At 42.2% G+C, this 25920-nt stretch overlaps 1 protein-coding gene and 2 pseudogenes across 1 annotated transcript; 1 reads left to right on the top strand and 2 right to left on the bottom strand.

The window, feature by feature from the left end:
• On the bottom strand, nucleotides 1–25920 carry RAB39A (RAB39A, member RAS oncogene family). Its single transcript, XM_047754009.1, has 2 exons — nucleotides 25533–25920; nucleotides 1–1464 (listed from the first exon to the last, which is right to left on the bottom strand). Exons 1-2 carry the CDS (start codon nucleotides 25757–25759, stop codon nucleotides 1110–1112), a joined length of 582 nt encoding a protein of 193 aa, XP_047609965.1. The 5' UTR covers nucleotides 25760–25920; the 3' UTR covers nucleotides 1–1109.
• On the top strand, nucleotides 13484–13872 carry LOC125111874 (40S ribosomal protein S12-like; annotated as a pseudogene).
• On the bottom strand, nucleotides 19039–19909 carry LOC125111275 (WASH complex subunit 3-like; annotated as a pseudogene).

Below are 25920 nucleotides of genomic sequence, written 5' to 3'. Positions count from 1 at the left end.
TTTTAGGGCTGCAAGTTGGCATACGGAAGTTCCCAGTCTAGGGGTCAAATTGGAGCTAGAGCTGCCAGCCTATGCCACAGCCATAGCAGCGCAGGATCCTAGCCGTATCTTCAACCAACACCACAGCTCACAACAACGTCAGATCCTTAACCCACTGAGCAAGGCCAGGGATTGACCCCACATCCTCCTAGATCCTAGCTGGGTTCGTTACCGCTAAGCCACAAAGGGAACACCTATATTGATAATTTTGACAATAATTTAAAATAAATTGAATTTACTTTCTTTGAAAATGTCAGTATATACATTTGTTTTTGTTGTCTAAATTAGGACAGTATTCTATAACAACAAGATATCTGCTGATAGTGGTCTTTCATTTCTAGTTTTATAAATATTTGCAATAAAAACATTTTGCTTAGATCCTTAGATATCTTTATAAAACGAAGTTTTAAGGAGCAATAAATCAGAGAACAAAAATGAGTATAAAACTTATCTTCTTACTTTCAGGCAAAATTAAGGGAAGATAAATATTTCAGAGAATGATTAAAAACCTGGCACCTTAAACAAGGAATTGTTATATTAGGCCTAGTTAACACTTCTGAGATTGTTTACTTTGTAAGCGAACAGTGTACTTTTAAATCCACTTTACTATGAAATATTAATTAACTCAAAAGAATGTAATTCCTGATAAAATCTTTTCAATCAGACTATATAATCAAACTGTCAAGAAAAATGAGTAACATTGACATAGTTGGACATTAAGGTCAGTTATATGCTAACAAAGTAAGAATGGAGGTAATTGTGTAAATGCTCCAGTTTTAAGAAAAAGTTGTCTGCTTTGCCTGATAATTTAGCAAAATACCAATCTGGTAGTTTAACAAGTAAGCATAATGCTCTGAATCAAATACCTTACAAAAAAAGAGTGTTAGCATGAATTTATAACTTTTTAAAATGCTTTCATCGCATCATTCTGCTGTTAATGTTGGTATTTATCCTGAATGACACCCAATCTGTTCTTAGTTCTTTGGCATGTTTGAAGTCAGCAGAAGCACTCTTTCCTGGGCTTTACTGCTTCCTCAGAAGAATGCACAGTATTTGGAACGAAACCACTTTTAAACCCCTTCCCAGCCATCCTGAATACAAATTTCTCCCCGTTTAATAAGCTCATATATGTCTCTTGTCAAGATAGTGAAGGATTCCTCAACATTTGTAGCATCTTTTGCTGAGGTTTCTATATACTTCATACCACAGTCTGCTGACAGTCTTTCGGCTTCTTCCCTTGTAACTTGACGTTGTGAAGCTAAGTCACATTTATGTCCCACTAGCAGAAAGACAATTCGAAATGGCTGTACGTGCATTTTTGCTTCTTCTAGCCAATCTTTCACATGTTCAAAAGATCGTCGGTTAGTAATGTCAAATACTAAAAATCCACCAACCGAGTTGCGGTAATAAGATCGAGTTATTGATCTGAAAAATAAATAGAAAAAAAAGGTTGTAAAAGGACAAGTTGCTTTTTTTCTCCCTCCTTCAAACAATGTAGCACCATAATAAAATATGAAGATACCTTCTGTGATTTAACTGGAGTTTTTAAGTCAAATATGAAGTGTCCTAAGTGAACAAAAAATTCTATGCAATTAATATGCAAGCCAGTTTCATCCACTGACAACATTAAAACATTATTTTTGATAGACAAATAAGCACTTACAATGTATGTCATCTCACACTCAGACTACTTGTTTTTATTTTAAAATATCTGATAGAATAAGGATCACATTATCATGGTTAAAAGTAGGCACACAGAAAGATTCGGTGCAGGGCAGAGATTTCATAGCAAACCGGATCTTAGGAATCTCTCCTTGTCACTTACGTCAAACAAGCTCCTCTCTGTCAGGAAAGGAAGGCAAAACAAGGGCAGACTTGTCATGTTAGTTCAGGTTTAGTCCTGGGCTATACCTACTTAAGAAACAGGAAATTGTTGAGATATGAATCGGAGATGTGATGAGATTGTTTGTCTCTCCAGATGCAGGCTCTGCTCTCCTCAGGAAGCTGACTTGCTTTGCTCTATCGCTTGTGGTGGGGTTCAGCAGTGGAGACATCAAGAGAAAGGAAGGGTATTGACCCCTCCCTTTGCCTCTGCCAGGCTGCTTCCAGTCAAGGGTCCTGTGGGGCAGCCCCTCTCTCATGACGATGGCTTTCACCAGGTTCTGACAAGCTCACTCCTTTTCTTTGCCCCTCTGGCTTCCCACTGTTGCCATCCCTGAGTGACTCACCATCCTTTGTTGGTGCTCTTAACCTAGCCCACATTTCTGGAAACAGTCACTTCATTACACTCTTTTCAGTTAACTTTCAAGTGTGCTATTTGTTTCCTGACTGAATCATGAGGCAAGGTGGCAAGGCCATACTGTTTTATATTTCTTGCCTTTACATATGTTGTTTCCTCCACCTAGAATCTCTAGTTCCCTTTTTTTGCCTAGCAAACTCCTATTTCTCCCTTATGAGTCAGTTCACAAATCTAATCATATAAGAAGCCTTCCCTTGGAGTTCCTGTAGTGACACAATGGGATTGCAGCGTGTCTGCAGTGCCAGGAGGCAGGTTCCATCCCAGGCCTGGCACAGTGGCTTAAAGGAGCTGGCATTGACGCAGCTGCGGTGGTATAGGTCATAACTGTGGCTTGGATCTAGGATCTGATCCCTGGCCCAAGAAATCCATATGCTGTGGTGCAGCCTTCCCTCCCCGCCAAAAAAGAAGCCTTCCTTGTCACTGACCTCTTTCACTCTGCTTCTCTTAGGCACTTCTCTGATAAGATATTTTTCACTGAACTTTTGACATACTGCCATTATGATTATAATAATTTTCCTAACATGCTGATTGGATTTGCTGCTACATCTCCTACTCGACTCAACCTTCTTGAAGGTCAAACATAGTCTACGTATTTAACAGTCATATTGCCTGGGAAATGATGGATGTAACTTAATATTTGCTATACTGGATTAATTAATCTTACTGGTAAGGGAGTGTTAAATGTTCTATCAGCCGGAGATCACACATGGTTTCAGTTTCCAGGGTATCGTGATCCTCTTTTTTTTTTTTTGTCTTTTTGCCATTTCTTGGGCCGCTCCCGCGGCATATGGAGGTTCCCAGGCTAGGGGTCGAATCAGAGCTGTAGCCACAGGCCTATGCCAGAGTCACAGCAACTCGGGATCCGAGCCTCGTCTGCAACCCACACCACAGCTCACGACAACGCCAGATCATCTACCCACTGGGCAAGGCCAGGGATCAAACCCGCAACCCCATGGTTCCTAGTCGGATTCGTCAACCACTGAGCCACGACAGGAACTCCATCAGTGATCCTCTTTAGGCAAGTATATCTGTTACTTGCCTGAGGCACCAGATCTTTGTGGAAGCCTAGTGGGTTAGTGAGGACTCTCCAACTTTTACAAACCTTCATACCCTTATTGCTGAAATCATAGCTCATTTCAGTGACCCAATACCACAAGTACCCTGGGCTGAGAACACTGAGCTCCTCTTTCCATTCCTGCTGCTTCCCTTTCTCCTCAGAATTCCCAGTAGAGAGGTTCTCATGTGATGACTTCAGACATCTCAAGGATTATGTAGCGACAGTAAGGAAACCTCCCATTGCCATTGTCATGCTATAAATAACGCAGTTCACTTAAGTTGTTATGGCTTTTTTTTTTTTTAATTTTGAGGGATAATTAATTTGTTATTGTTTTGCTACTCATCTATACATGTGTGAATTTAGGCAGATGTGTGGTGTCTTAAGAGAAACCTAATTAAGGCTATTATTAGACTGAAATCTTTAATTTACTCAGCACCAAGCCTGCATTACTCCCCCCACCCCATTAACTTACTATTAGTATAATTTAAAGTGACATGCTTTTGTGCTTAAAAACTCAACACTGAAATGCTTGTTTATTAGGCAGAGGTATGTCTTAGCCTGCTGGAAAGACCATGTTTTCTAGCAACTTGTATTTAATTTTGAGAACATATCTGAATACAGCTGGAAAATCATTCTATAAAATAAAATTTTTAGAAAAGTATATGCAATATATTCCATAAAACAGCCCTTATTAATAATTAGTTGGAGTGAAAGGCCATTTTCTATATCATAACTTGATCTCTAGTTTGTATCTGGATAATAGGTTTAGAATTCTGATATGGTTAGGTTATAGATTCAGAATTAGTTGTCCTAGGATGTAGAGTTTTCCCTAAAACAACTGGGCATCCCTGCTGTCAGTTATTTGGGTGGAGAGACAGGCCTTCAAACTGAAAAATGGGGATTTCCCATCGTGGTTCAGCAGAAACAAATCTGACTAGCATCTATGAGGATGCAGGTTCGATCCCTGGCCTTGCTCAGTGGGTTAAGGATCTGGTGTTGCTATGAGCTGTGGTGTAGGTCGAAGACACAGCTTGGATCTGATGTTGCTATGGCTGTGGCGTAGGCTGGCAGCTACAGCTCCAATTTGACTCTTAGCCTGGGAACCTCCATTTGCCATGGGTTTGGCTTTAAAAATAAGAAAAAAGACTGAAAAATGGAACTGGAGAGGCAGATCTTTCCAAGATGATGAAGGAGCATTTGTCTTTCTCTGGAACTTCCTCTCTTAGGGGTCCCTAGATCTTGAAGGTATATAAGGGGGCAGAGGACAGACCCTAAAAGAACTACAAGTAGGTAGGCCTCCCTGTAAAGAATTCAAGAGTTGCCAAGACTGACATGTGAAAATTCTTCATAAGCAACAACACCCTGTTGCATGTTGTTTTATATCTATTTTCTTCCGGGCTTTGAAAGTCTCAATGAATGAATGGATGATTTAAAGACAAGAAAAACATTAAGGGAGGGGGAGATGGAGGGAAGGAGAGAAGGGAGAAATAAATGAATGGATCCCTGACAGGTCTCAGTTATGTTATTGGAGAATTAAGTTATGAGACCACCCTGTGGCAAAACTGGTGCAGAGGTTTACAGCAAGACCCCAACTCCAGTGTCTTGCGGGTGTGATGGAAGTTGAGTTATGGAGGACAGGGGTCAGGGTTACGAGTTCCTAGCAGCCCCATCCATCCCAAGTGGAAGATCTGATTTGGATTTTAAAAGAAACCTGCTGGGTGAGAAAGCTACACTCTCAGCAACTCCTATCCCATTTTGGGAAGGGTCTCCTCTCAAATCGTTTTCTTTGATTCACTGTCTTAAATGGAACCTCCTGGTCCCTGAGAACACAGCTTCCCCAGAGCACACTCACACTGCTTGTCTGTAAGATCAGGAGAAGGTAGCTTCTGCTTCCCAAAGCCAATTTCAGATAATTATTCTCTCCCAACTCTTGCTGTAAAAAAAAATCCCTGTTCCTCTGAGGCTTGTGCCATCTGGCTCTATCAACTGTTGTCATCTGCCAACTGCTTGGTCATTCTCCACATACTAAAGATTTTAATAGTTTGCTTTTTCTTTCTATCTCAGTCACTGATTATTACTGTTCACTGATCTCGACATCCATTCGGATGAACGGGCTGGTGTCATCTGTTTCTTGACTTCCTCATCTCTAATGAACTTGCCCCTCCACTCTGCTTTTTTCATCCATTTCCTTTTTTTTTTAAATCATCAGAAACACTCATTACCTCCCAAACTGCAAATTACACTCCTCTTTTTAATCAAAATATCACAGTCTAGGAAACTATTTTTACTGTGATAATTCTTTTTTTTTTGTCTTTTTGCTATTTCTTTGGGCTGCTCCCGCGGCATATGGAGGTTCCCAGGCTAGGGGTCAAATCAGAGCTGGAGCCACCGGCCTACGCCAAAGCCACAGCAACTCGGGATCCAAGCCGCGTCTGCAACCTACACCACAGCTCACGGCAACGCCGGATCTTTAACCCACTGAGCAAGGGCAGGGACCGAACCCGCAACCTCATGGTTCCTAGTCGGATTCGTTAACCATTGCACCACGACGGGAACTCCGTACTGTGATAATTCTTTAATTCCATTAAGATTTGTAATCCAATGATCAACTCCATTATTTTCAACCTGCTCCCTTCCATCTTTACCCCCTTCCATAGCTTAGTTCTAGAAGCATCATTATAATTGTTCTCTTGGAAATATCTCAATTTCCAAGCCTCTCTCCCATGTCATATTCATTCTATTTTTATATTTCTTTTCTTTCTTCTCTTCTTCTTCTTCTTCTTTTTTTTTTTTTTTTGATGTTTAGGGCCACATTTGTGGCATATGTAGGTTCCCAGGCTAGGGGTGGAATTGCAGCTGCAGCTGCCGTTGCTGGCCTACACCACAACCACAGCAATGTGGATGCAAACCACATCTACAACCTATACCACAGCTCACGGCAACGCCGGATCCTTAACCCACTGAGCAAGGCCAGGGATCGAACCTGCATCCTCACAGATACTAATCAGGTTCATTTCCACTGTGCCACAAAGGGAACTTCACAGGAGTGTCATTTTAGAATAAGGACACGCCCTCTTTGCCAAGTGCTATTTTGTTTTTGAGAAACAGTTCTTGTCTAAAACCTGGCTCTGATAGAGACTAAATGCCTGAACACCAGGTGACCAGGAAATCTGGGTGTTTATCAAGAGCTAGGTAGTCTGATTCACCAGGCTGGCACTCTGTCAATAAGCAGAAGTCACATATATAGGCAGGAGTAGGAGTGGGACCCGAGAGGACCTAGAGAACAAGGCTCACATACCCAGCAGGTCTACATCTGCAGCACCCTCTCAACCCATGGCCTTATGCATATTTTCCTGAAATTAAAGAGGAAAAGAAATTCAAGTCTGCCTTACAGATGTCTCTAAATAATATGCTGGCACCACTTAATAGTGGAAAAGAAATCCTTGCATTTGTAGAACTTCTAGTGGTACTTCTTGTAGAGGAAAAGGTGGAGAGATATAGGTAAGGATCTATGCTAATTCTGAGCAGAGGCTAAGGGTTTGGCATGCTAGAAAAAATATGCTCAAAAGACTGATAACAGGATGAGTGGAAGGGTCCACAGGTTGTGAACACTGTATCCAATGTGAATACTCACCCAAAGCCCCCTCTGTAAAGGAATTCCTAATAACTGGTGAAACAGTATGTCCTGTCTTATAGTCATTAGTCAGTATTTTTACCCCAGTTTGGGCTCAAAGTGTCCTGGTAGAAGGCTGGAACTGGGCTCAACAGAGACATTATTTTACCTCAACTGTCACTGATTAATACCCAGTTTTCTAGCAGTTGCTGACACCTTGGATATCGTACCTTACTCTGGGAGAAAAATCACAGAGGGGACACTGATCTGTCCTTATTCCAATGGACATTTAATGTGGACTCAAGGCCAGTCCCTACCCAGGGCAGCCTGCTCTCTCTGTGGGCATAAATAAAACTTGCTGTACACTGCTAAAAATAATAATAATAATGTGGACCCAAGCCATGCTAGTACCACCAACCATGAACTTACAAAATGCCTTAGATGAAGTCATGGTATCCCACACTTTGCTACAGACCAAAAGTTTCACTTAACAGAGGAAGAGACAGGAAAATGGGCTGATGCCATAGGATTCACTGATCTTATTACATCGCTATCACCTGGAGGCATAGCTCTATAAAACTTTGGGATGGATTATTAAGATTCAGTTATGTTAACAGATACACACTAATAATATGTAAAATAGATAAACAAGAAGGACCTATTGTATAGCACAGGGAACTATATTAATAACCTATAATGGAAAAGAATCTGAAAAAGAATATATATCTGAAACTAACTGTAGACTAACCATACATCTTTTTTTTTCTTCCTTTTCTAGGGCTGCTCCCGCGGCATATAGAGGTTGCCCAGCTAGGGGTCGAATCGGAGCTGTAGCCACTGGCCTATGCCAGAGCCACGGAGACGCAGGATCTGAGCCACATCTGCGACCCACACCACAGCTCACGGCAACGCCAGATCCTTAACCCACTGAGCAAGGCCAGGGATCGAACCCGCAACTTCATGCTTCCTAGTCAGATTCGTTAACCACTGCGCCACGACGGGAACTCCCCATACATCATTTTAAAAAAAAGATTCAGGGGAGTTCCCATCATGGCTCAGCAGAAATGAATCTGACTAGCATCCATGAGGACGAAGGTTTGATCCTTGACCTTGCTCAGTGGGATAAGGATCCAGCATTGCCATGAGCTGTGGTGTAGGTCGAAGATGCGGCTCAGATCCCACATTGCTGTGGCTCTGGGGTAGGCCAGCAGCTACAGCTCCCATTCACCCCCTGGCCTGGAAACCTCCATATGCCCTAGGTACGGCCTTAAAAAGGCAAAAAATAAATAAAATAAAATGTCACTCCTGTGGAGTTGCCATTGTGGCGCAGTGGAGACAAATCCGACCAGGATCCATGAGGATGTGGGGTTCGATCCTGGCCTTGATCACTAGGTAAGGGATCCAGTGTTGTCATGAGCTGTGGTGTAGGTTGCAGATGTGGCTTGGATTCTGAGTTGCTGTGGCTATGGTGTAGGCTGGCAGCTGCAGCTCCGATTTGACCCCTAGCCTGGGAATTTCCATATGCCATGGGCATGGCCCTAAAAAAAAAAAAAAATCGATTCAGTTATGCCACATCCAGGAGTTGACATGGTAAGAGTTTAGCATGATCTTTGGGGATGTATATGTTTAAGGTGGTGAGAAAAAGTAGGTGGTGCTTTTTCCCCTCATACACAGATGACGTGGTATGGGAAACAAATGGTGAAAGTGGGGTGATGGAGCCTTTCACAATTACACTTAATGACTCACTAAAATTTTTTGTTGTGTCTAATCCCTACGACTCTGAACTCTGCTGATATAAAGGTTTTAGTATCCAAGGGAAAAAGCCTTTCACTAGAGAATCTCGTGATGCTTCTACTCAGTTAATAGCTGAGACTGACAACTGTCCGTTTGGGGCTTCTTATGGCCGTGCGTGAACAGCTGAAAAAGTATTATTGGGACCACACTGGCCTCCTGTAGCTCTTGCTGCCCAGAACTCCTGGGGTATTTTGATTCATTCCAAGCCTAGTCCCTCCAGCTATCCTGTCAAGTCTCTGTGACTCAGACGTGGTTCCAGTAATTTTCAATTTTGATTAATGTCAAGTTGGTTTTATTGCTGGCAACCAAAGACCTGATTGATAGAGGCTACATACATTTTGTAGGAGAAGACAGATACAAAACAAAGTCACAGGAGTTCCCGTCGTGGCTCAGTGGTTAATGAATCCGACTAGGAACCATGAGGTTGCAGGTTCGATCCCTGGCCTTGTTCAGTGGGTTAAGGATCCGGCGTTGCTGTGAGCTGTGGTGTGGGTTGCAGACATGGCTGGGATCCCGCGTTGCTATGGCTCTGGCGTAGGCCAGTGGCTACAGCGCCGATTAGACCCCTAGCCTGGGAACCTCCATATGCCACAGGAGCGGCCCAAGAAATGGCAAAAAGACAAAAAACAAACAAAAAAACAAAGTCACAAACATTTTATAATTTTCAACATAGTTTCACAAAGCCAAAATTCATTCATTTAAAAAAACTGTGGCTAAAAAAAAACCACATGAGATTTACCCTCTTAACAGTTTTTTTTTTTTTGGTCTTTTTGCCATTTCTTGGGCTGTTCCCTCAGCATATGGAGGTTCCCAGGCTAGGGGTCTAATCGGAGCCGGATCGTTAACCCACTGAGCAAGGGCAGGGATCGAACCTGCAACCTCATGGTTCCTAGTCGGATTCGTTAACCACTGTGCCATGACGGGAACTCCCCTCTTAACAGTTTTTAAATGTACAGTAGAATTAACTACAAGCACAATGTAAAGATCTCTAGAAATCTTTCATCCTGCCCGACTGAATTCTCATTTCCCACTGAACAGCAACTCCTCATTTCCTACCCCCACCAGCCCCCAGCAATCACCATTCTCCTTTCTGCTTCTGTGTGAGTCCAGTTACTTCAGATACCTTGTAAAGTGGAATCATACACTATCTGTATTTCTGTAACTGGCTTATTTCACTTAGCATAAAGTTCCAAGATTCATCCATGTTGTAGCACCACAGAATTTCCTTCTTTTTCTTATGGCTAACATTCAAATGTGTGTGTGTGTGTGGTGTATCACATTTTCTTTATCCATTCATCTCAAAGTTTATTCTTATATGTACATTTGCTTAAGAAGAGAAAAGGAAAATGTTTATGTGAACACTTTATTAATTTATTTTGGGCCACACCCATGGCACAGAGAAGTTCCTGGGCCAGGGATTGAACTTGTGCCACAGCAGTAACCCAAGCCGCAGCAGTGACAATGCCAGATCCTTAACTCACTGAGCCATCAGGGAATTCCTTGTATAGATAAATATTTTAAACTTTAATTTTCCTCCTTAATTTTTTTTTCCTGAAAGTATATGCAGACAAGTGAAACTGACAGCATTAGAGTTTGCTTACATTTACAAAGAATTACTTATATATGGGCAATGCAATCAAGTGTGAATGAGATCTTATATGCTATTATTATGAACTCTATAGGCCTTTTTAAAGGGCAACAAAAAGAGAGAGCAACTTGCCGACTGACTTGGGTAAAATGCGCCAGATGTTCCATTCACGAAGTCCCCTTCTTGTGGCTTTGCCAATTGCCAAACAGGCATTTAGGTGACAGAAGTACTCTGATGCCAGAGGCTGTTGGCAGCAGGCAGCCTATGAACTCATTAGCCCTTGTGAGAGCCTTTTTTCACCATGACATTACATTCCTACCACCCTTCCGGGAACAGTCACTGGGTGTGGTGCTTTATTTACCTGCTTCATTGCCTTATAAACCCAGGCCCTTGGGACTGTTTTCAAAAGACTAAAGGATAAGTTCTCCCTGCTCCTTTTATTATTACTAATGCTAACCCTCCCTGCCCTTGCCTTCCGAAACTGAGGGCTTGTAACGTAGGATACTTTCTTCATATACAAAAACATTAAAATTCTTTTGCTTTGTATAATTCCACGGCCTTTCCATCAAGAATCAAACCTGTGTGTAGGTTGCCTGTAATACTAACAAGACCGAATGGCCCTATTCTCTTTTTGAATATGGGAGTCAATTCCTCTGCAAACCATTTTTTATTTTTTCTTTTACCACAGATCATCATTTTACAACAGTAGCCCTTCTTATTCATGCCCAGCACCCTCTATGCACCTTTATCCTCCATTTTTCTCTGTAGTAATTAACACTCTAATATACCATATAGTTTTTTCAAATTATTTGATTATAGCCCATCTCCCCCCCCAGTAGAAGAGAAGCTCCATGAGAGTGAGGATTTCTGTTACTTTTTTGGGAAACTATATCCCTAGTTTTTAAAACGGAATCGGGCACACACGAGGCCTACTGATAGTTTTAAGTAAATAACTGAATTAATAAGTTCAGACTCTGTCAGAATATGCCCAGGCATCATGAAAATGCTAAGCAAACGGAAGAATAACAGAGGGAAATGCAAAAAAGCTTATGTTCTTTTGATATTTATAGTAGGGATTCACGAAGTTAAAAGTGGAGAAATGGGCTGAACAGCACACACTGTAAACATACAGGTGAAATCATCCCCCTTTCTAAAGAACTACTGTATTTAAATCTGTAGTAATTCAAATTGTACTTTGCGGTGGCTTCTGGAAGGCAGACCAAATTATGTGACAATCCAAATGATTTATTTGGAAATTAATGAGAAATGTTTCTAGCTTCTCTGATTGTCTGCAAGGTGATAATGAAAGGATGCTTACTTTCTATTTGGTATGGTACCAGAACGTGTACAAAGACTCCAGCACTTATTACAACACTTTTTGGTATCCTTTTGCAGAACAAAAATGAGATGATGACCAACTTCTCATGATTATTTTCCATATAACATAGTACACTGTGTGATCTAATATAATTAAGAACTTTTTTTTTTTTTTTGGTCTTTTCTAGGGCTGCTCCCACGGCATATGGAGGTTCCCAGGTTAGGGGTCTAATCGGAGCCGTAGCCACTGGCCTACGCCAGAGCCACAGCAACGCTGCATCCAAGCCGCTTATGCGACCTACACCACAGCTCACGGCAATGCTGGGTCCTTAACCCACTGAGCAAGGCCAGGGATCAAATCCGCAACCTCATGGTTCCTAGTCGGATCCGTGAACCACTGCGCCACAATGGGAACTCCTCAAGAACATTTTTTTCCTTGGGTTATAATTCTCCCACCATTTTTGTGACATCTGTGTGTTTTCATACAAGTTTCTCGATAATGCTTCATTTTACGTGCTTTTGTATATCTCTCCACTTTTTATTATTTATATTGGTCTTTATCCTTTTCTCATTTCATTCTATTTCTGATACGATGCAGGTTTTATTTTCAAGTAATTTTTTTTTTGGTCTTTTGTCTTTTTAGGGCCGCACCTGCACATATGGAGGTTCCAAGGCTAGGGGCTGAATTGGAGCTATAGTCACTGGCCTACACTGCAGCCACAGCAGCGCCAGACAGATCCGAGCTGCATCTATGACCTACACCACAGCTCATGGCAACACTGGATCCTTAACCCACTGAGTGACACCAGGGATCGAACCTGCAACCTCATGGTTCCTATTTGGATTCCTCTGTGCTATGATGGGAACCCCTATTTTCAAGTAATTTGAATAGATTATTCTTTTCCTTCTTTTTCTTTTTCTCTTTCTTTTCTTTTTCCCTTTTTAGAGCCACACCCTCAGCATATAGAGTCCAGTTGGAACTGCAGCCACCGGCCTACACCACAGTCACCGCAACACCAGATCCGGGCTGCGTCTGTGACCTACACCACATCTGTAAATCCTTAATCCACTGAGTGAGGCCAGGGATAGAACCCGAATCCTCATGAATACTAGTCGGCTTCATTCCCGCTCAGCCACGACAGGAACCCCCTCTTCTCTGTTTTTCTAAGTTTGTGTTTTTACCAATTACCTGGGCACTTACCACACATCATTATTTTTCCCAATCCTTAAACTTGCCAATATTGTTATATCATAATTTTAGAAAGATTATTTCTTGGCATTTGTGTTATTCTGACCACATAGATATTTTTCAATGCTAAGCCCTGGAATAACTATGACTTCTTTTCCTTAGAGTTAATAATTATCTTGCGTATTAATCAAGATAGACCAGGCTATGCTACAGCAACAAACAATGCACCTCTTGATAGAAAGAACGTTAAAAATCTGGGCTGTATTTTAAAACCACCGCATGCGAATTCTGCCCAAATCCACTGGCCAGAATTAGCCGCTTGATTCTAAGTGCAAGATGGAAATGAAATACGTTCCTTCCACGTGTCCAGAAGAAAAGCATCAGATATGAGTGAGCACTAAGTCTCTACCGCATCTTTTTCTTCTTGCTAAATTTTCTATGCAGTTGTCAATAATCCAACCCCAAACTCTCTGCCACTTGCCTTCTTTTAAAAAGTTCATTCCTGTTCTTTCCCTGCCTCGGCCGAGTCACATGGAGGCAGAGGCTCCAGTGCGCTCAAGTTTCGGCCCCACCTGTAACCCATCGCCATGGCCAAGGAAGGCATTGCTGCTGCAGGTGTAATGGACATTAATAGTGCTCCACAAGAGGTGCTGAAGACTGCCCTCATCCATGATGGCCCAGCACGTGGAATTCTCGAAGCCGCCAAAGCTTTAGACAAGAGCCAAGCCCATCTTTGTGTGCTTGCATCCAACTGCGATGAGCCAATGTATGTCAAGGTGGTGGAGGCCCTTTGTGCTGAGCACCAGATCAAACTAATTAAGGTCAATAACACAAGAAATGAGGGGAATGGGAAGGCCTCTGTAAAACTGGCAGAGAGGGAAAACCCCGTAAAGTGACCGGTTGTAGTTGTGTGGTGGTAAAGGACTATTGCAAAGGGTCTCAGGCCAAGGATGTCATCGAGGAGGACTTCAAATGAAGAAATGATCAAATAAAAAGACTGGCTCTTAAAAAAAAAAAATTCATTCCTATTAGCTTTTCTATAGATTTCATCTTCCTGAGGAGGTCTCTCCTATAACCTCTGCCTTGGTGTTCTTGGTAACTGTGGCAGATACCATCCTAGGAGCTGCCTTCACCATATTCTTGGGCATTTTCTTTCTTTTCCTCAGAAGTAAATCCCCTGTTCCTCATATTCCATGTCTTCTTCATTCCAGGTTTACTCTTTATGTGTGAGTTATGCGTGTGTGTGTCCGTGTGTGTACAGCACACATCCTCATATAGCTTCCTGAAAAAGATGCATGAGGTAATATTTTGAAGTCTTGCATGCTTGATTTATTCCACTTTCACAGTTGAGTAACAGTTTGGTCAAATACTGAATTCTTTCAGAATTTTGAAATTTATCCATTGCTTTCTAGCTTCAACTGCTATTTTCAGGAAGTCTGAAGTCAATCTGATGCCTGATCTTTTGCATGTGACTTGTTATCCATGCTCCCCACCCTGATCCCCAGCTGCAGGTTTGTAGGAACTTCTCCGTGGCTCTAACATACCAGAATTTCATGACGATGTTCCCGTAGAATGTGGTCTACTTTCATCTATTGTGCTGGACCCTTCCAATCTGAAAAACTCGGATCTCTACATCTTAGATACTCTCTTTGAAATGCTTCACTGATTATTTCTCCCCTGTTTATGTTCCATTTTTCTGGAATGACTCTTACTTTTTTTTTTATTGAATCTTTGGGGCTACTCCTCTAATTTAAAAAGCGTTATCTTTCCCCTATTTTCTAAGCCTTTGTCTTTTTGTCTTACTTTTTGAGAGATTTCCCCAACTTTATACTGAATGTTTGCTTTTCGATTGCATTTCCAAAATCTTTTTTGTTCTCAGAATATTCTTTTAAAAATAGTATTTTGTTTTTCTTTTATGATTGCAATATTTTCCCATTATCCATCTGAGAAGATTAAGGACAGGGTTTTTGTTTGTTCTTAAACATTCCCTTCTCCCTCATTGTTTTTTTGGTTGCATTTGGTTTCTGTTTATTTTGATCTTTAGATTTCATATTACAAAGTTCCTAATATTTCTTGTAATCTTTCATTAAGACTGAAAGCCTCACTTGTAAGATGATCAGTCTTGATCATTTAGTTGAGGAATCTCTCATGTTGTTATCTTAAGTCTTTCCTCTCGGCCTGATCAGATTCTTCAGAAATGACTTCACAATGTCCTGTTTGAAGGGTGAAGATCTGATTGCCAGCATTCTGGGAGCTAAGGCGGCTGGGGTGGGGGAGAAGGCTAGACAGACTTAGTGTACAATATGCATATTCACTTAAACCCGTATTCTAAATAAGGGACCCCAACCTCAATTATGCCTGATGCTTCCAATAAAAGACTAATGTTTAATTCTTTTCAAAGAATAAATTTCTAGTTTTTTCCAGGGTCAGGGGAGAAGTCACCTGCTGTGTGGAATGGTGGAGGGATGAAGATTCACTCTTTAGACTGACAATGATCTTTTTTTTTTTTGCTTTTTGCTTTTCAGGTCTGCACCTCTGGCATATGGAAGTTACCAGGCTAGGGGTCGAATTGGAGCTACAGATGCCAGCCTACGCCACAACCACAGCAACACCAGATCCAGGTCGAGTCTTCGACCTACACCACAGCTCACAGCAACGTCAGATCCTTAACTCACTGTGAGGCCAGGGATTGACGTTGCATCCTCACAGATCCTAGTCAGGTTCATTACTGCTGAGCCACGACGGGAACTCTGATCCTTATTTGTGCATTCCTACTTCAGAAGCATCTGGTGTCACCCTTCCCTGAGTCTTTAGGGGATTCAATGCCTTAGCCCGGGTTGGTTTTTAGCTTTTTCCACCGCTAGCTTAGAAGCGAGTTTTCTTTAATCTGCTAATTCATTTACCATTCCTCCATCTGCTTTCTTCCAGAATTTTGTTGCTATTGTCTCTTTACCTACTCTCCTTTTTTTTTGTTTTTTTGTTTTTGTTTTTGTCTTTTTGCCATTTCTTGGGCCGCTCCCGCGGCATATGGAGGTTCCCAGGCTAGGGGTCCAATCGGAGCTGTAGCCACTGGCCTACGCCAGAGCCACAGCAACACGGGATCCGAGCCACATCTGCGACCTACACCACAGCTCACGGCAACGCCGGATCGTTAACCCACTGAGCAAGGGCAGGGATCGAACCCACAACCTCATGGTTCCTAGTCGGATTCGTTAACCACTGCGCCACGACAGGAACTCCCCTACTCTCCTTTTTAAGATTTATGTTAAAAAACAAAACTACTGTCACTTTAGTGAGATTTCAGGGAAAAAAAGCTAAGAGGCACAGGTGTTCAATCTGCTATCATTACTGGAAGCCATTTCTTTTTCTATTGTTACTGTTTCCTATTGTTATTTCTCTTCCTACTGACATATCCTTCATGTCCCAGCATAGAGAACCACATTCTTTCAGATACATCCTCTGAAACTGGCCCTCACCCTACACATAGATGAAAATTTCTCCCTTTGTTCTGCCACTGGAACTTATTTTATTGCTCACCCAGCCTTTACTGCAATGATTTGACTATTAACTTCCTTTGCTATGAGCCTGTGAGAGAGAACTCTTAATTGTTACCCAGGGTCTATTCTCTCGTCCTCCTTCAGTAATAGAACTCCATGAGTTTTAGCTCACACCCAGCAACTCATACAGAAATGATATCATCCAGCTTTCTTGCAGTTAGTTGTGGTCATGTCACTAAGTTTGGATCAATGGGACATGATAAGTGATGTGTGCAGACTGAGGTTTCATTTGCTTGAAGAAGCCTTAGGCTTCCTCTTTATTCCTTCTTGCTTGCTAGGAAATGGCAATGACTGGACAACCCTGGAAACTGATGATGAGACAGCACCACCCAAATAGTTCAGGATTGTTCATTCTGGACTATTAACATAGAAGAAAGAGAAACAAAGATCTACGTTACTTAAGGTACCATATTTGAGTAGTCCCTTTGCTATAGCAGTATAGTTTGTACTTTACCTAGTACAGAGACTGCATGGACCTTGAATGTGAGACTATATCTTGTTTATTTATTTATTTTCGAAAGAGATTTACTATTATTATTATTATTTTTTTTGTCTTTTTGTCTTCTTAGGGCCACACCCGCGGCATACGGAGGTTCCCGGGCTAGGGGTCTAATTGGAGCTGCAGCTGCCGGCCTACACCAGAGCCACAGCAATGCCAGATCTGAGCCATGTCTGCAACCTACACCATAGCTCATGGCAACACTGGATCCTTAACCCACTGAGCAAGGCCAGGGATTGAACCCACAACCTCATGGTTCTTAGTTGGATTCGTTTTCTGCTGCGCCATGATGGGAACCCCATCTTGTTTATTTTTATATCTACTTCTGTATCTAGTGCTTTGCATACAGTTAATCTAAATAAATGCATAGATTTCCACACACAAATCATAAACTTGATTGATTTCAGTTCTATAAAAGAACAGAAAGCTACTTCAAAGTCCTTTTGAGACTTTAGGACACCATAGCCGGTATCTGCCAGTAGATCTGCTTAACATTAAACACCTCTCTTTGTCTCATAAGGTAAGAGTTCACATAAACCCCTCCACTGCAGTGACAGGGTTCATTCCTGTTTCTAAACGAGGCAGTCACTAAGGACTGCACAGAGTCATTGCAGCCACAAGTGTTTGCTGTAGTTATCAGTTCTACTTCTACTGTGTAAATCTATTTCCCCTTTTGTCTCTGAACATAGCAGTAAAATAACTGTTTTAAGTACACGCAGTGATTAACTTGGGTCTGCAGAGATGGGAGTGGGGCTGGGGTGGTGCATAAACAGAATTTTTTTCAGGATAGAAACTATACAATTGTCAATAAAAGTATTTTCAACCATGTCAGGAAGTCTGGTGCAGCAGAAAGAGCACGAACAGAGGCATTAAGAGAACTGTGCTCTTAAGCAAACCACTAACAAATTATAAGGCCTGGGGCAAGTCAAAGCCTCTCTGGACATTCATTCTATTATTTTTAAAATTAGACTGTGGTACAGGTCATCCATCTGTTCCTTCCCAGTCCTATGGTTGTACCAAAATGCAAGAATGTTGATCACAGTGTGGTTGATTTCTGTAGCTTCTTTCATGTGTCCTTTCTCCATCACCGTCTTTAATTTTATTTACTTACTTATTTATTTAATTCATTTCACTTTTTAGGGCCACAACCGAGGCACATTGGAGGTTCCCAGGCTAGGGGTCAAATGAGAACTGTAGTCACTGGCCTACACCACAGCCACAGCAATGCTGGATCCCTAACCCACTGAGCGAGGCCAAGGATTGAACCCACAACCTCATGGTTCCCAGTCGGATTCATTTCCGCTGCGCCAAGATGGGAACTCCTAATTTATTTTCAATTCATCTCTCACTAATTTCCCTTGCCTCCAATAGTCCTTTCCTATACAATTATATTTCTCCACTTTTAGTTTTCTTTTCAGAGTCTGTCCATCTATCTTACCAAATCTGCCCCAATTTTCACCTCATATTTGCTTCATTAACTTTTGAATATATTTTTTGCTTTTATTTATTTTATTTTTTTAGGGCCGCACATGTGGCAAATGGAAGTTCCCAGTGACAGGTTGAATCTGAGCTGCAGCTGCCAGCCTATACCACAGTCACAGGAATGAAGGATCCCTGCCTGGACTGTGAACTACACTGCAGCTTACAGCAACGCCAGATCCTTAACCCACTGAGTGGGGCCAGGGATGGAACTGGCATTCTCATGGATACTAGTCAGGTTCATTACTGCTGAGCCACAACGGGAAACCCCTGCTTCATTGACTTTTGATTTCCCAACCCCCTAGCCTTTCTGTAGTCGTTTTATATTTAAAAATCTAAAATTATGAAGTTTCATCAATTTGTTCCTTTGTCAAAATTCCAGTTGTCCTAATGATTCTAATTGGAAGATTCTGTGTGTAAAACAAGTGATAATGATATTGCATGATCTGTGTCAGTGTGACAAGGAGCTAGAAGTCAAACAAGAGGATGAACCTTTTAATTCTGAATGTGGAGACAAAATATCAAGGGACTTTCTAGAGTCTATTGATCTAATTAGGTCTCACCCTTAAATATGGTAAACAGTGTTTTAATGGGAGACCTGATGAAGTCATCCAGAAGCACCAACAAAAGGAGACATAGAGAATAATATAAGAGAAAAAAACCATGAGAGGGTCTCAAACATGCTCCTAAAAGAAGATTCATTATCTGAACTTTCTTCTGTATTTTTTTCACCTTTACCATCAGAGCATGTGGCCTCTCAAGAAGATCTGGGTCTAGTCCTTCTAATATCATTTTGTTTCTTATTGCCATCCCTGGAACACCCACTTGAACCATTTTGACATATCTGGCATATCTTGGATCCTTGGCTACAGTTAAGATATTTTCTGGTGTTACTTCACTTTCCTGTGGTTTGAAGTCCTATAAACTGTTCTGCTGTGATCTGCAGGGGTTTCAGAATGTGATTCACTCGTGATCCTAGTGACACTTATAGGAGATACTTCAAATGTGACATCATCTAGGCCTGGGATAGATGACAACTTTGCATCTAAAATATTGAGAGTTGTTTCAACTTGCTGGATTTGAAGAGAAGCTTTGTCAATTTCTCCTCACAAACTATAGAAAAGCAATTGAGGAACTGTACGGTGTACACCATAGATTGGTTTATAAGTGCAACCATTTTTCGAGTTCCCGTCACAGAGCAGTGGAAATGAATCCAACTAGGAATCATGAGGTTGCGGGTTCGATCCCTGGCCTTGCTCAGTGGGTTAAGAATCTGGCATTGCCCGGATCCTGCCTTGCTGTGGCTGTGGCGTAGGCCAGCAGCCGTAGGTCCAATTAGACCCCTAGCCTGGGAATTTCCATGTGCCGTAGTTATGGCCCTAAAAAAAAAAAAACACCACCGTTCTTTTCTGCTGAATAGCTGGCACCTTAGTCAGGTCTATGCCTGACCCCATGAAAGGAAGCCCATTTTCATCCATGTCCTCAGTGGGCCGCAGATCCAGGGCTCATTTGCAAACCCCTCCTTGACTGGGCCCCAAATTAAACCACTTTTTTTTGTCTTTTCTTTTTTTGTCTTTTTTGTTGTTATTGTTGCTATTTCTTGGGCCACTCCCACGGCATATGGAGGTTCCCAGGCTAGGGGTCGAATCGGAGCTGTAGCCACCGGCCTACGCCAGAGCCACAGCAACTCGGGATCCGAGCCGCATCTGCAACCTACACCACAGCTCACGGCAACGCCGGATCTTTAACCCACTGAGCAAGGGCAGGGACCGAACCCGCAACCTCATGGTTCCTAGTCGGATTCGTTAACCACTGCGCCACGACGGGAACTCCTAAACCACTTTTAAACATCAACTGATGTTTTGAAGGAGCAGAGGAGAAAACAGACATAAAAGAGGCAGAGGGCAAATAAGGAGAAATAAGCTAAAAAGAAATGAGAGTGTAAAAGACACATTAAAATGGAAAGGAAGGAGAGAAAAAGAAGGTGGGAGGAAACTATGAGGATGGATTGATAGAGGAAAGGGTAAAGGAAAATAAAAATAAGATGCTTAGGGAAGGGTAAGGCACACAGGGAAGAGAAAGATCCACGGAAGGAGCTGGCAGAAGACAAAGAGGCAGGCAGAGAGTTTGCGAAGGCCTAGGATGTTGAGTGATATTAGTCAGAGGTCACCATCAGATTTGGGGTTGGGAGGGCAGAGAAAGCTGTCCCTTATATAGCAAGACTACTTATGGCCCTCTGCTAAGTTAATTAGCTGGTTAACTAATGTCTGCAGGTTTTCCATTGCTCTAAATCTCAAGTTTAGTGGTTCTGCTCAAAGAATGTGACTAAAGCAACTCCCCAAGGGAGTGTTCCCCAATTTATATTCCTTAGAACACTAGTTACCATAGGATTTCATATTTTAAGAACAGCCCCTCAAATAAAAGGTGGGAATGCTAGTTTATTTATTAAATTTTTTTTATTTTTTATTTTTACAGACACACCTGTGGCATATGGAAGTTCCCAGGCTAGAGGTTGAATTGGAGCTGCAGCTGCAGCCTACACCACTGTCACAGCAACACCAGATGCGCTCTGAGACCTACAGTGCAGCTTTCCCAAAAGGTCTGATTCTTAACTCGCTAAGGGAGTTCAGGGTCAAACCTGCTTCCTCATGGATACTAGTCAGGTTCTTAACCTGCTGAGCCACAATGGGAACTCCAGGAATGCTAGTTAAATCAAAGTCAAACACATTTCTTTGTTCAATACTTATTAGGGCCTTTGATAATGAATTTCTCAGAGAGAGAAATGGAATATAGGGATTTCCAAACTTATTTGATTATAGAACTCATCCTTTAAAAGAATCACGAAGGATGAGTGCTCTGCAGAACATGCTTTGAAAAGCACTGCACTAGGAGAAGGTTATTCCCTGAGCTTTTTTTTTTTTTGTCATCTTTTTGTCCTTTTAGGGCTGCACCGGTGGCATATGGAGGTTCCCAGGCTAGGGGTATTTTCCTGCAGGCCTATGCCAGAGCCATGCAAGGCAGGATCCGAGCTGTGTCTGCGACCTACACCACAGGTCACGGCAACGCTGGATCCTTAACCCACTGAGCAAGGCCAGGGATTGAACCTGAAACCTCATGATTCCTAGTCAGATTCGTTTCTGCTGCGCCACGACGGGAACTCCCCCCTGAGCTTTATAACCAGTGTTTGTAAAGCACATCTCCATACCTCCTAGCCTTATTTACACTTATTCATTCTTATTAACACTGTGTTAAGCTTTATTCTGCTTCTCTTCCTGCTAAACTTCTTCCACTGTGATGATTAAAAAATAAAAGTGGTGACTGCTAGTTTTCTCCCAGTGCCCACAATGCCAAGTGCATCTTCTCTTCTTCCTCTGCAGACAGCGGCCCCATCTCAGTGTGGCCTTGTAACTAATTTCTCCGAGAACTGAAGTGATCTGAACCACATTGGCCTCACTTGCCTCACTTGCTTAAAAGAAACACTGATTGATTTAGAATTTTTCCTTCCCCTCTTCCTGAGCCTGCACACAGTGTGCCTGCAACCCATCTTTGTCCCCACAGACAATGATAATGTTCTAGGGATGGTAGAGACGTAAGAGAGAAGATACCTGAATGATGGTACACCTTCAACAACTCGGACCACTTACCTTGAGAGAGTTACACAGGAAAGAAATAAACTGTCATTAATGAAGGCACTGTAATGTTAAGTATCCTTAAGACTTAATACATTTAACATTTATCATGACTAAAATATAGTATTAATAATAAAAATTCAACAATTGAATGTTATGTTACAATTTACAGATGCTCACATATTCATAATTTTCTTAAACCTTCTTCACTTTGATTTTGTTCCTTTTTATTTTTGCAAGTAGTTACTACTAGCATATATTCATATTAACATAGAAAACTGAGGCTTTATTGTCAGTTATACCTCAGTAAAGCTGGGTTTAAAAAAAAGAAAACTAAGGGAGTTCCCGTCGTGGCTCAGTGGTTAACGAATTCCACTAGCAACCATGAGGTTGTGGGTTGGATCCCTGGTCTTGCTCAGTGGATTAAGGATCTGGCGTTGCAGTGAGCTGTGGTGTACGTTGCAGAAGCAGCTCGGATCCCGAGTTGCTGTGGTTCTGGTGTAGACTGGCGGCTACACCTCCGATTAGACCCCTAGCCTGGGAACCTCCATATGCCACGGGAGCGGCCCTAGAAAAAGGCAAAAAGACAAAAATAAATAAATAAATAAATAATAATAAAATAAAATAAAAATAAAACAAGAAAACTAAGGATATTTATGGTTATAATTATCAGCTCACTCTGTTGTTGTTCTGTAGCATATTTATGTTTTCAAGCTATACGCTGAGCAGTCTACAGTAGGTTCCATTTTGTTAGTTTATATCTAAATACTAATGAACCTCCAAATAAAATATTTTCCACAAATTCCTAATGGTATGGTTATAACTAATGACAAGACTATATATTCATGAACTATATAATAACTTTCTATGAACTAAATGTGCTTATTCAAAATGAGTATCTATTTTTCTTAGAGGAAGGTACAGAATAATTTAACAGCAATTGTCTTAAATGCAGTTTTTTTGAGAAACATTCTGCAAAATGAGAGAAAAGCCAGTATTTGGAGGTAGCTAATGAAATATGTATACATCCTTGTTAAAGAGCCAAACAAAACAAAGTATGACTCATGATCTGTAAACATTCTCTAAATGTTTTCACATTAGTATGAGAGTTACTGTCTAGTTTTAATAATGCATATAAAAATAAGGGAGTTCCCTCTGTAGTGCAGTGGGTTAAGGGTCCAGCATTGCCACAGCTGTGGTTTAGGACAAAGGTGTGGCTTGGATTCAATCCCTGGCCTGGAAACTTTCATATGCTATAGGTGTGGCCGATAAAGGAAAAAAAAATGTATATAAAATGAATTACTATTCTTCTTAAAGGCAATAAAAAGCAATGATGTATTTAGCAGAAAGGTCTTTAAAATCTAACAAATTAATCATCCCTTACTTTCTTGTCAATAAGTTTAAGAGCTACTTTTAAGGAAAAAATTTGATAGAAGATTTTACTACCTATGTTTCTTGAAGCTGCAATTAATAGTAGTTGCTAAAAATTTAAGGTATAAAGAACATGTTTTTTATTATACTTACTTTAGAGGGTAGAGCAAGAGCAAATGCTTTTTTCTTTTTTCTTTTCTTTTCTTTTTTTTTTTTGTCTTTGTGCCATTTCTTGGGCTGCACCCTCAGCATATGGAGGTTCCCAGGCTAGGAGTAGAATCGGAGCTGTAGCCACCGGCCTACACCAGAGCCACAGCGACGCAGGATCCGAGCCACATCTGCAACCTACACCACAGCTCATGGCAACGCCAGATCCTTAACCCACTGAGCAAGGCCAGGGATCGAACCTGCAACCTCATGGTTTCTAGTTGGATTCGTTAACCACTGGGCCACGATGGGAACTCCGCAAATGCTTTTTTCTAAGCATGAAATACCTTCAAGTTCATCTCCAATTGAGATCACAAGTGAAGGAATTTGCCATCAGCCTTAGAATGGTAAAACTGTAATGAATCTTACAGATCCTAATGATTTCATTTCACAGATGAGGAATCAGAAACTTGAAAAATTTTAAAGATAACTTCTTTAAAAACAAACATTCTTTTTAGAATTCTAGGTACTGTACAATTCAAATCAATAAGCTTTAACATCTCTCTGAAGGGCTGGCCTTACCGTCTTTACAATTCATACATTGGAAAACTAAGGTATAAGCCAGCTAAGCAGTTCACTTATTGTCTCTATGAATCAGTGTCGCAGCTGGAATGGAAGCCAAAACTTTAAATGTTAGACCATTCTCACAGAGGTGAGCTTATCTCCCTTGGAACGGATGCTGGCTAGGGTGAGGGGAAGTGTGTTTGGGAAGTCCCCGGAAGGAGTACTCTATTTCACAAGCAGAGTACTTGCTGAGGACTACAAAATGCTTGCTTTAATGAGTTCCAATTGAAAAGGCAATCTTCAAAAAAACCCCAAACACTACAATATATCAGATTCCCTACCTTTCTCTAAAAATAAGTCCTTTAATCCTAGAAATTTAAAATGGGCTTCATATCTGGTTCAACCTTAAATACCTGGGAAATGCATAAATTTACATCGAGTTTCTATCCATATGAGTCACCTTTGTGAAATACTTGAGGATTTCAAAGAGTGTTTAGAAGGAGACTATTCATCTGGATTCCACACCCCCCCCCCACCCCATTTACCAATGTATTTTCTGATCCGTTATCACCCTGGAAGGTTAAGTAGCTATTATAAATAAAATAAAGGAAAAGTTCCTAACAAATCTCAATATATATCTCTTTTCTCCACCAAAGAACCAATGATGACAAACTTCTAAACACAACTCGACCTTAAAAAACAAAACAAAAGAAAAAACTGCTCAGCTGTGCCAGAGTCCCTGATGTTACATCTAGATGCTGCTGCACCAGACACATTCCCACGGGTCCTGGCCCAGTATTTCTGATGACCACATTCGGTGCTGTGAGGTGTTCAAACAATTACCGCATTCGTTTCCCTCTGAACGATGCCCAATGAGCTCATGCAGTGATCTGGGTTGGAGCACTGCTTGCGGCGAAGCTAAAGGCATCAATCAGGAATCTGGGAACCCTTTTTTGCAGTTCTCCCGAGCCGCATAGATGGGAAGCCGCTCGGTCAGGGGAGGAAAAGGGGAGCTTGGAGGAGGGTGGCCGGGTCAGGGCGTGGGCAGCGAGGCACGCTGAGTTTGGGGAGAATGCAGCAGGGGAGTTGAAGAGTTGGGGGGGAAAATACCAGCAGGGTGACATGGGTTCAGGCGGGAAAGGAAAGACGGAAAGGGGGCGCAGGAAATGGGCGCCAAAGAAAGAAGTGAGAAATTGCGGAGGAGGAAGTCGTCCCTGGAAGAGGAGGGGCAAAGGGGAAGCAAGAATGGAGTGTTTGCACTTTTGGAAGGGGAGGCCCGGAACCTCTCCCGACCGGTGCCAAGCGGCCGACGCTTGGGGAAGGTGCGCCCAAGGGTCCAGAGGGAGCGGCGGTCCCTGGGGTCCTGGGGTCCCAGTGCCGGCCACCCTACCTGAACCGCTCCTGTCCCGCCGTGTCCCAGAGCTGCAGCTTGATCCTCTTGCCCGGCTCGATTTCCAACAGGCGGGAGAAGAAGTCCACGCCGACAGTGGGGTCGCAGGCGGGGGAGCGCAGCCCGGGGAAGCGGCCCTGAGTGAAGCGGTGCAGGAGGCACGACTTGCCCACGGTGGAGTCCCCTATCACGATGAGTCGGAACTGGTAGATCCAGATGGTCTCCATCGCTCACGTGCCCTGCGGGCTCCAGGGCTGCCCCACCCGCCCTCCCACCGCGGGGCCGGCTCAGCAGCGGGAACTGTCCCTTCAGCACCTCCCGGGTGCCAGCCCGCTGGCTTCCAGCATATTCCTGCGGCTGCGGCCGCCGCCTGGTCCCCGCCCTCTCT

The sequence above is a fragment of the Phacochoerus africanus genome, chromosome 11, assembly GCF_016906955.1.
Source record: "Phacochoerus africanus isolate WHEZ1 chromosome 11, ROS_Pafr_v1, whole genome shotgun sequence".
Lineage (NCBI taxonomy): Eukaryota > Metazoa > Chordata > Mammalia > Artiodactyla > Suidae > Phacochoerus > Phacochoerus africanus.
Note: the sequence above shows the minus strand (reverse complement) of the source record. Positions and strands in the feature narration are given on the sequence as shown.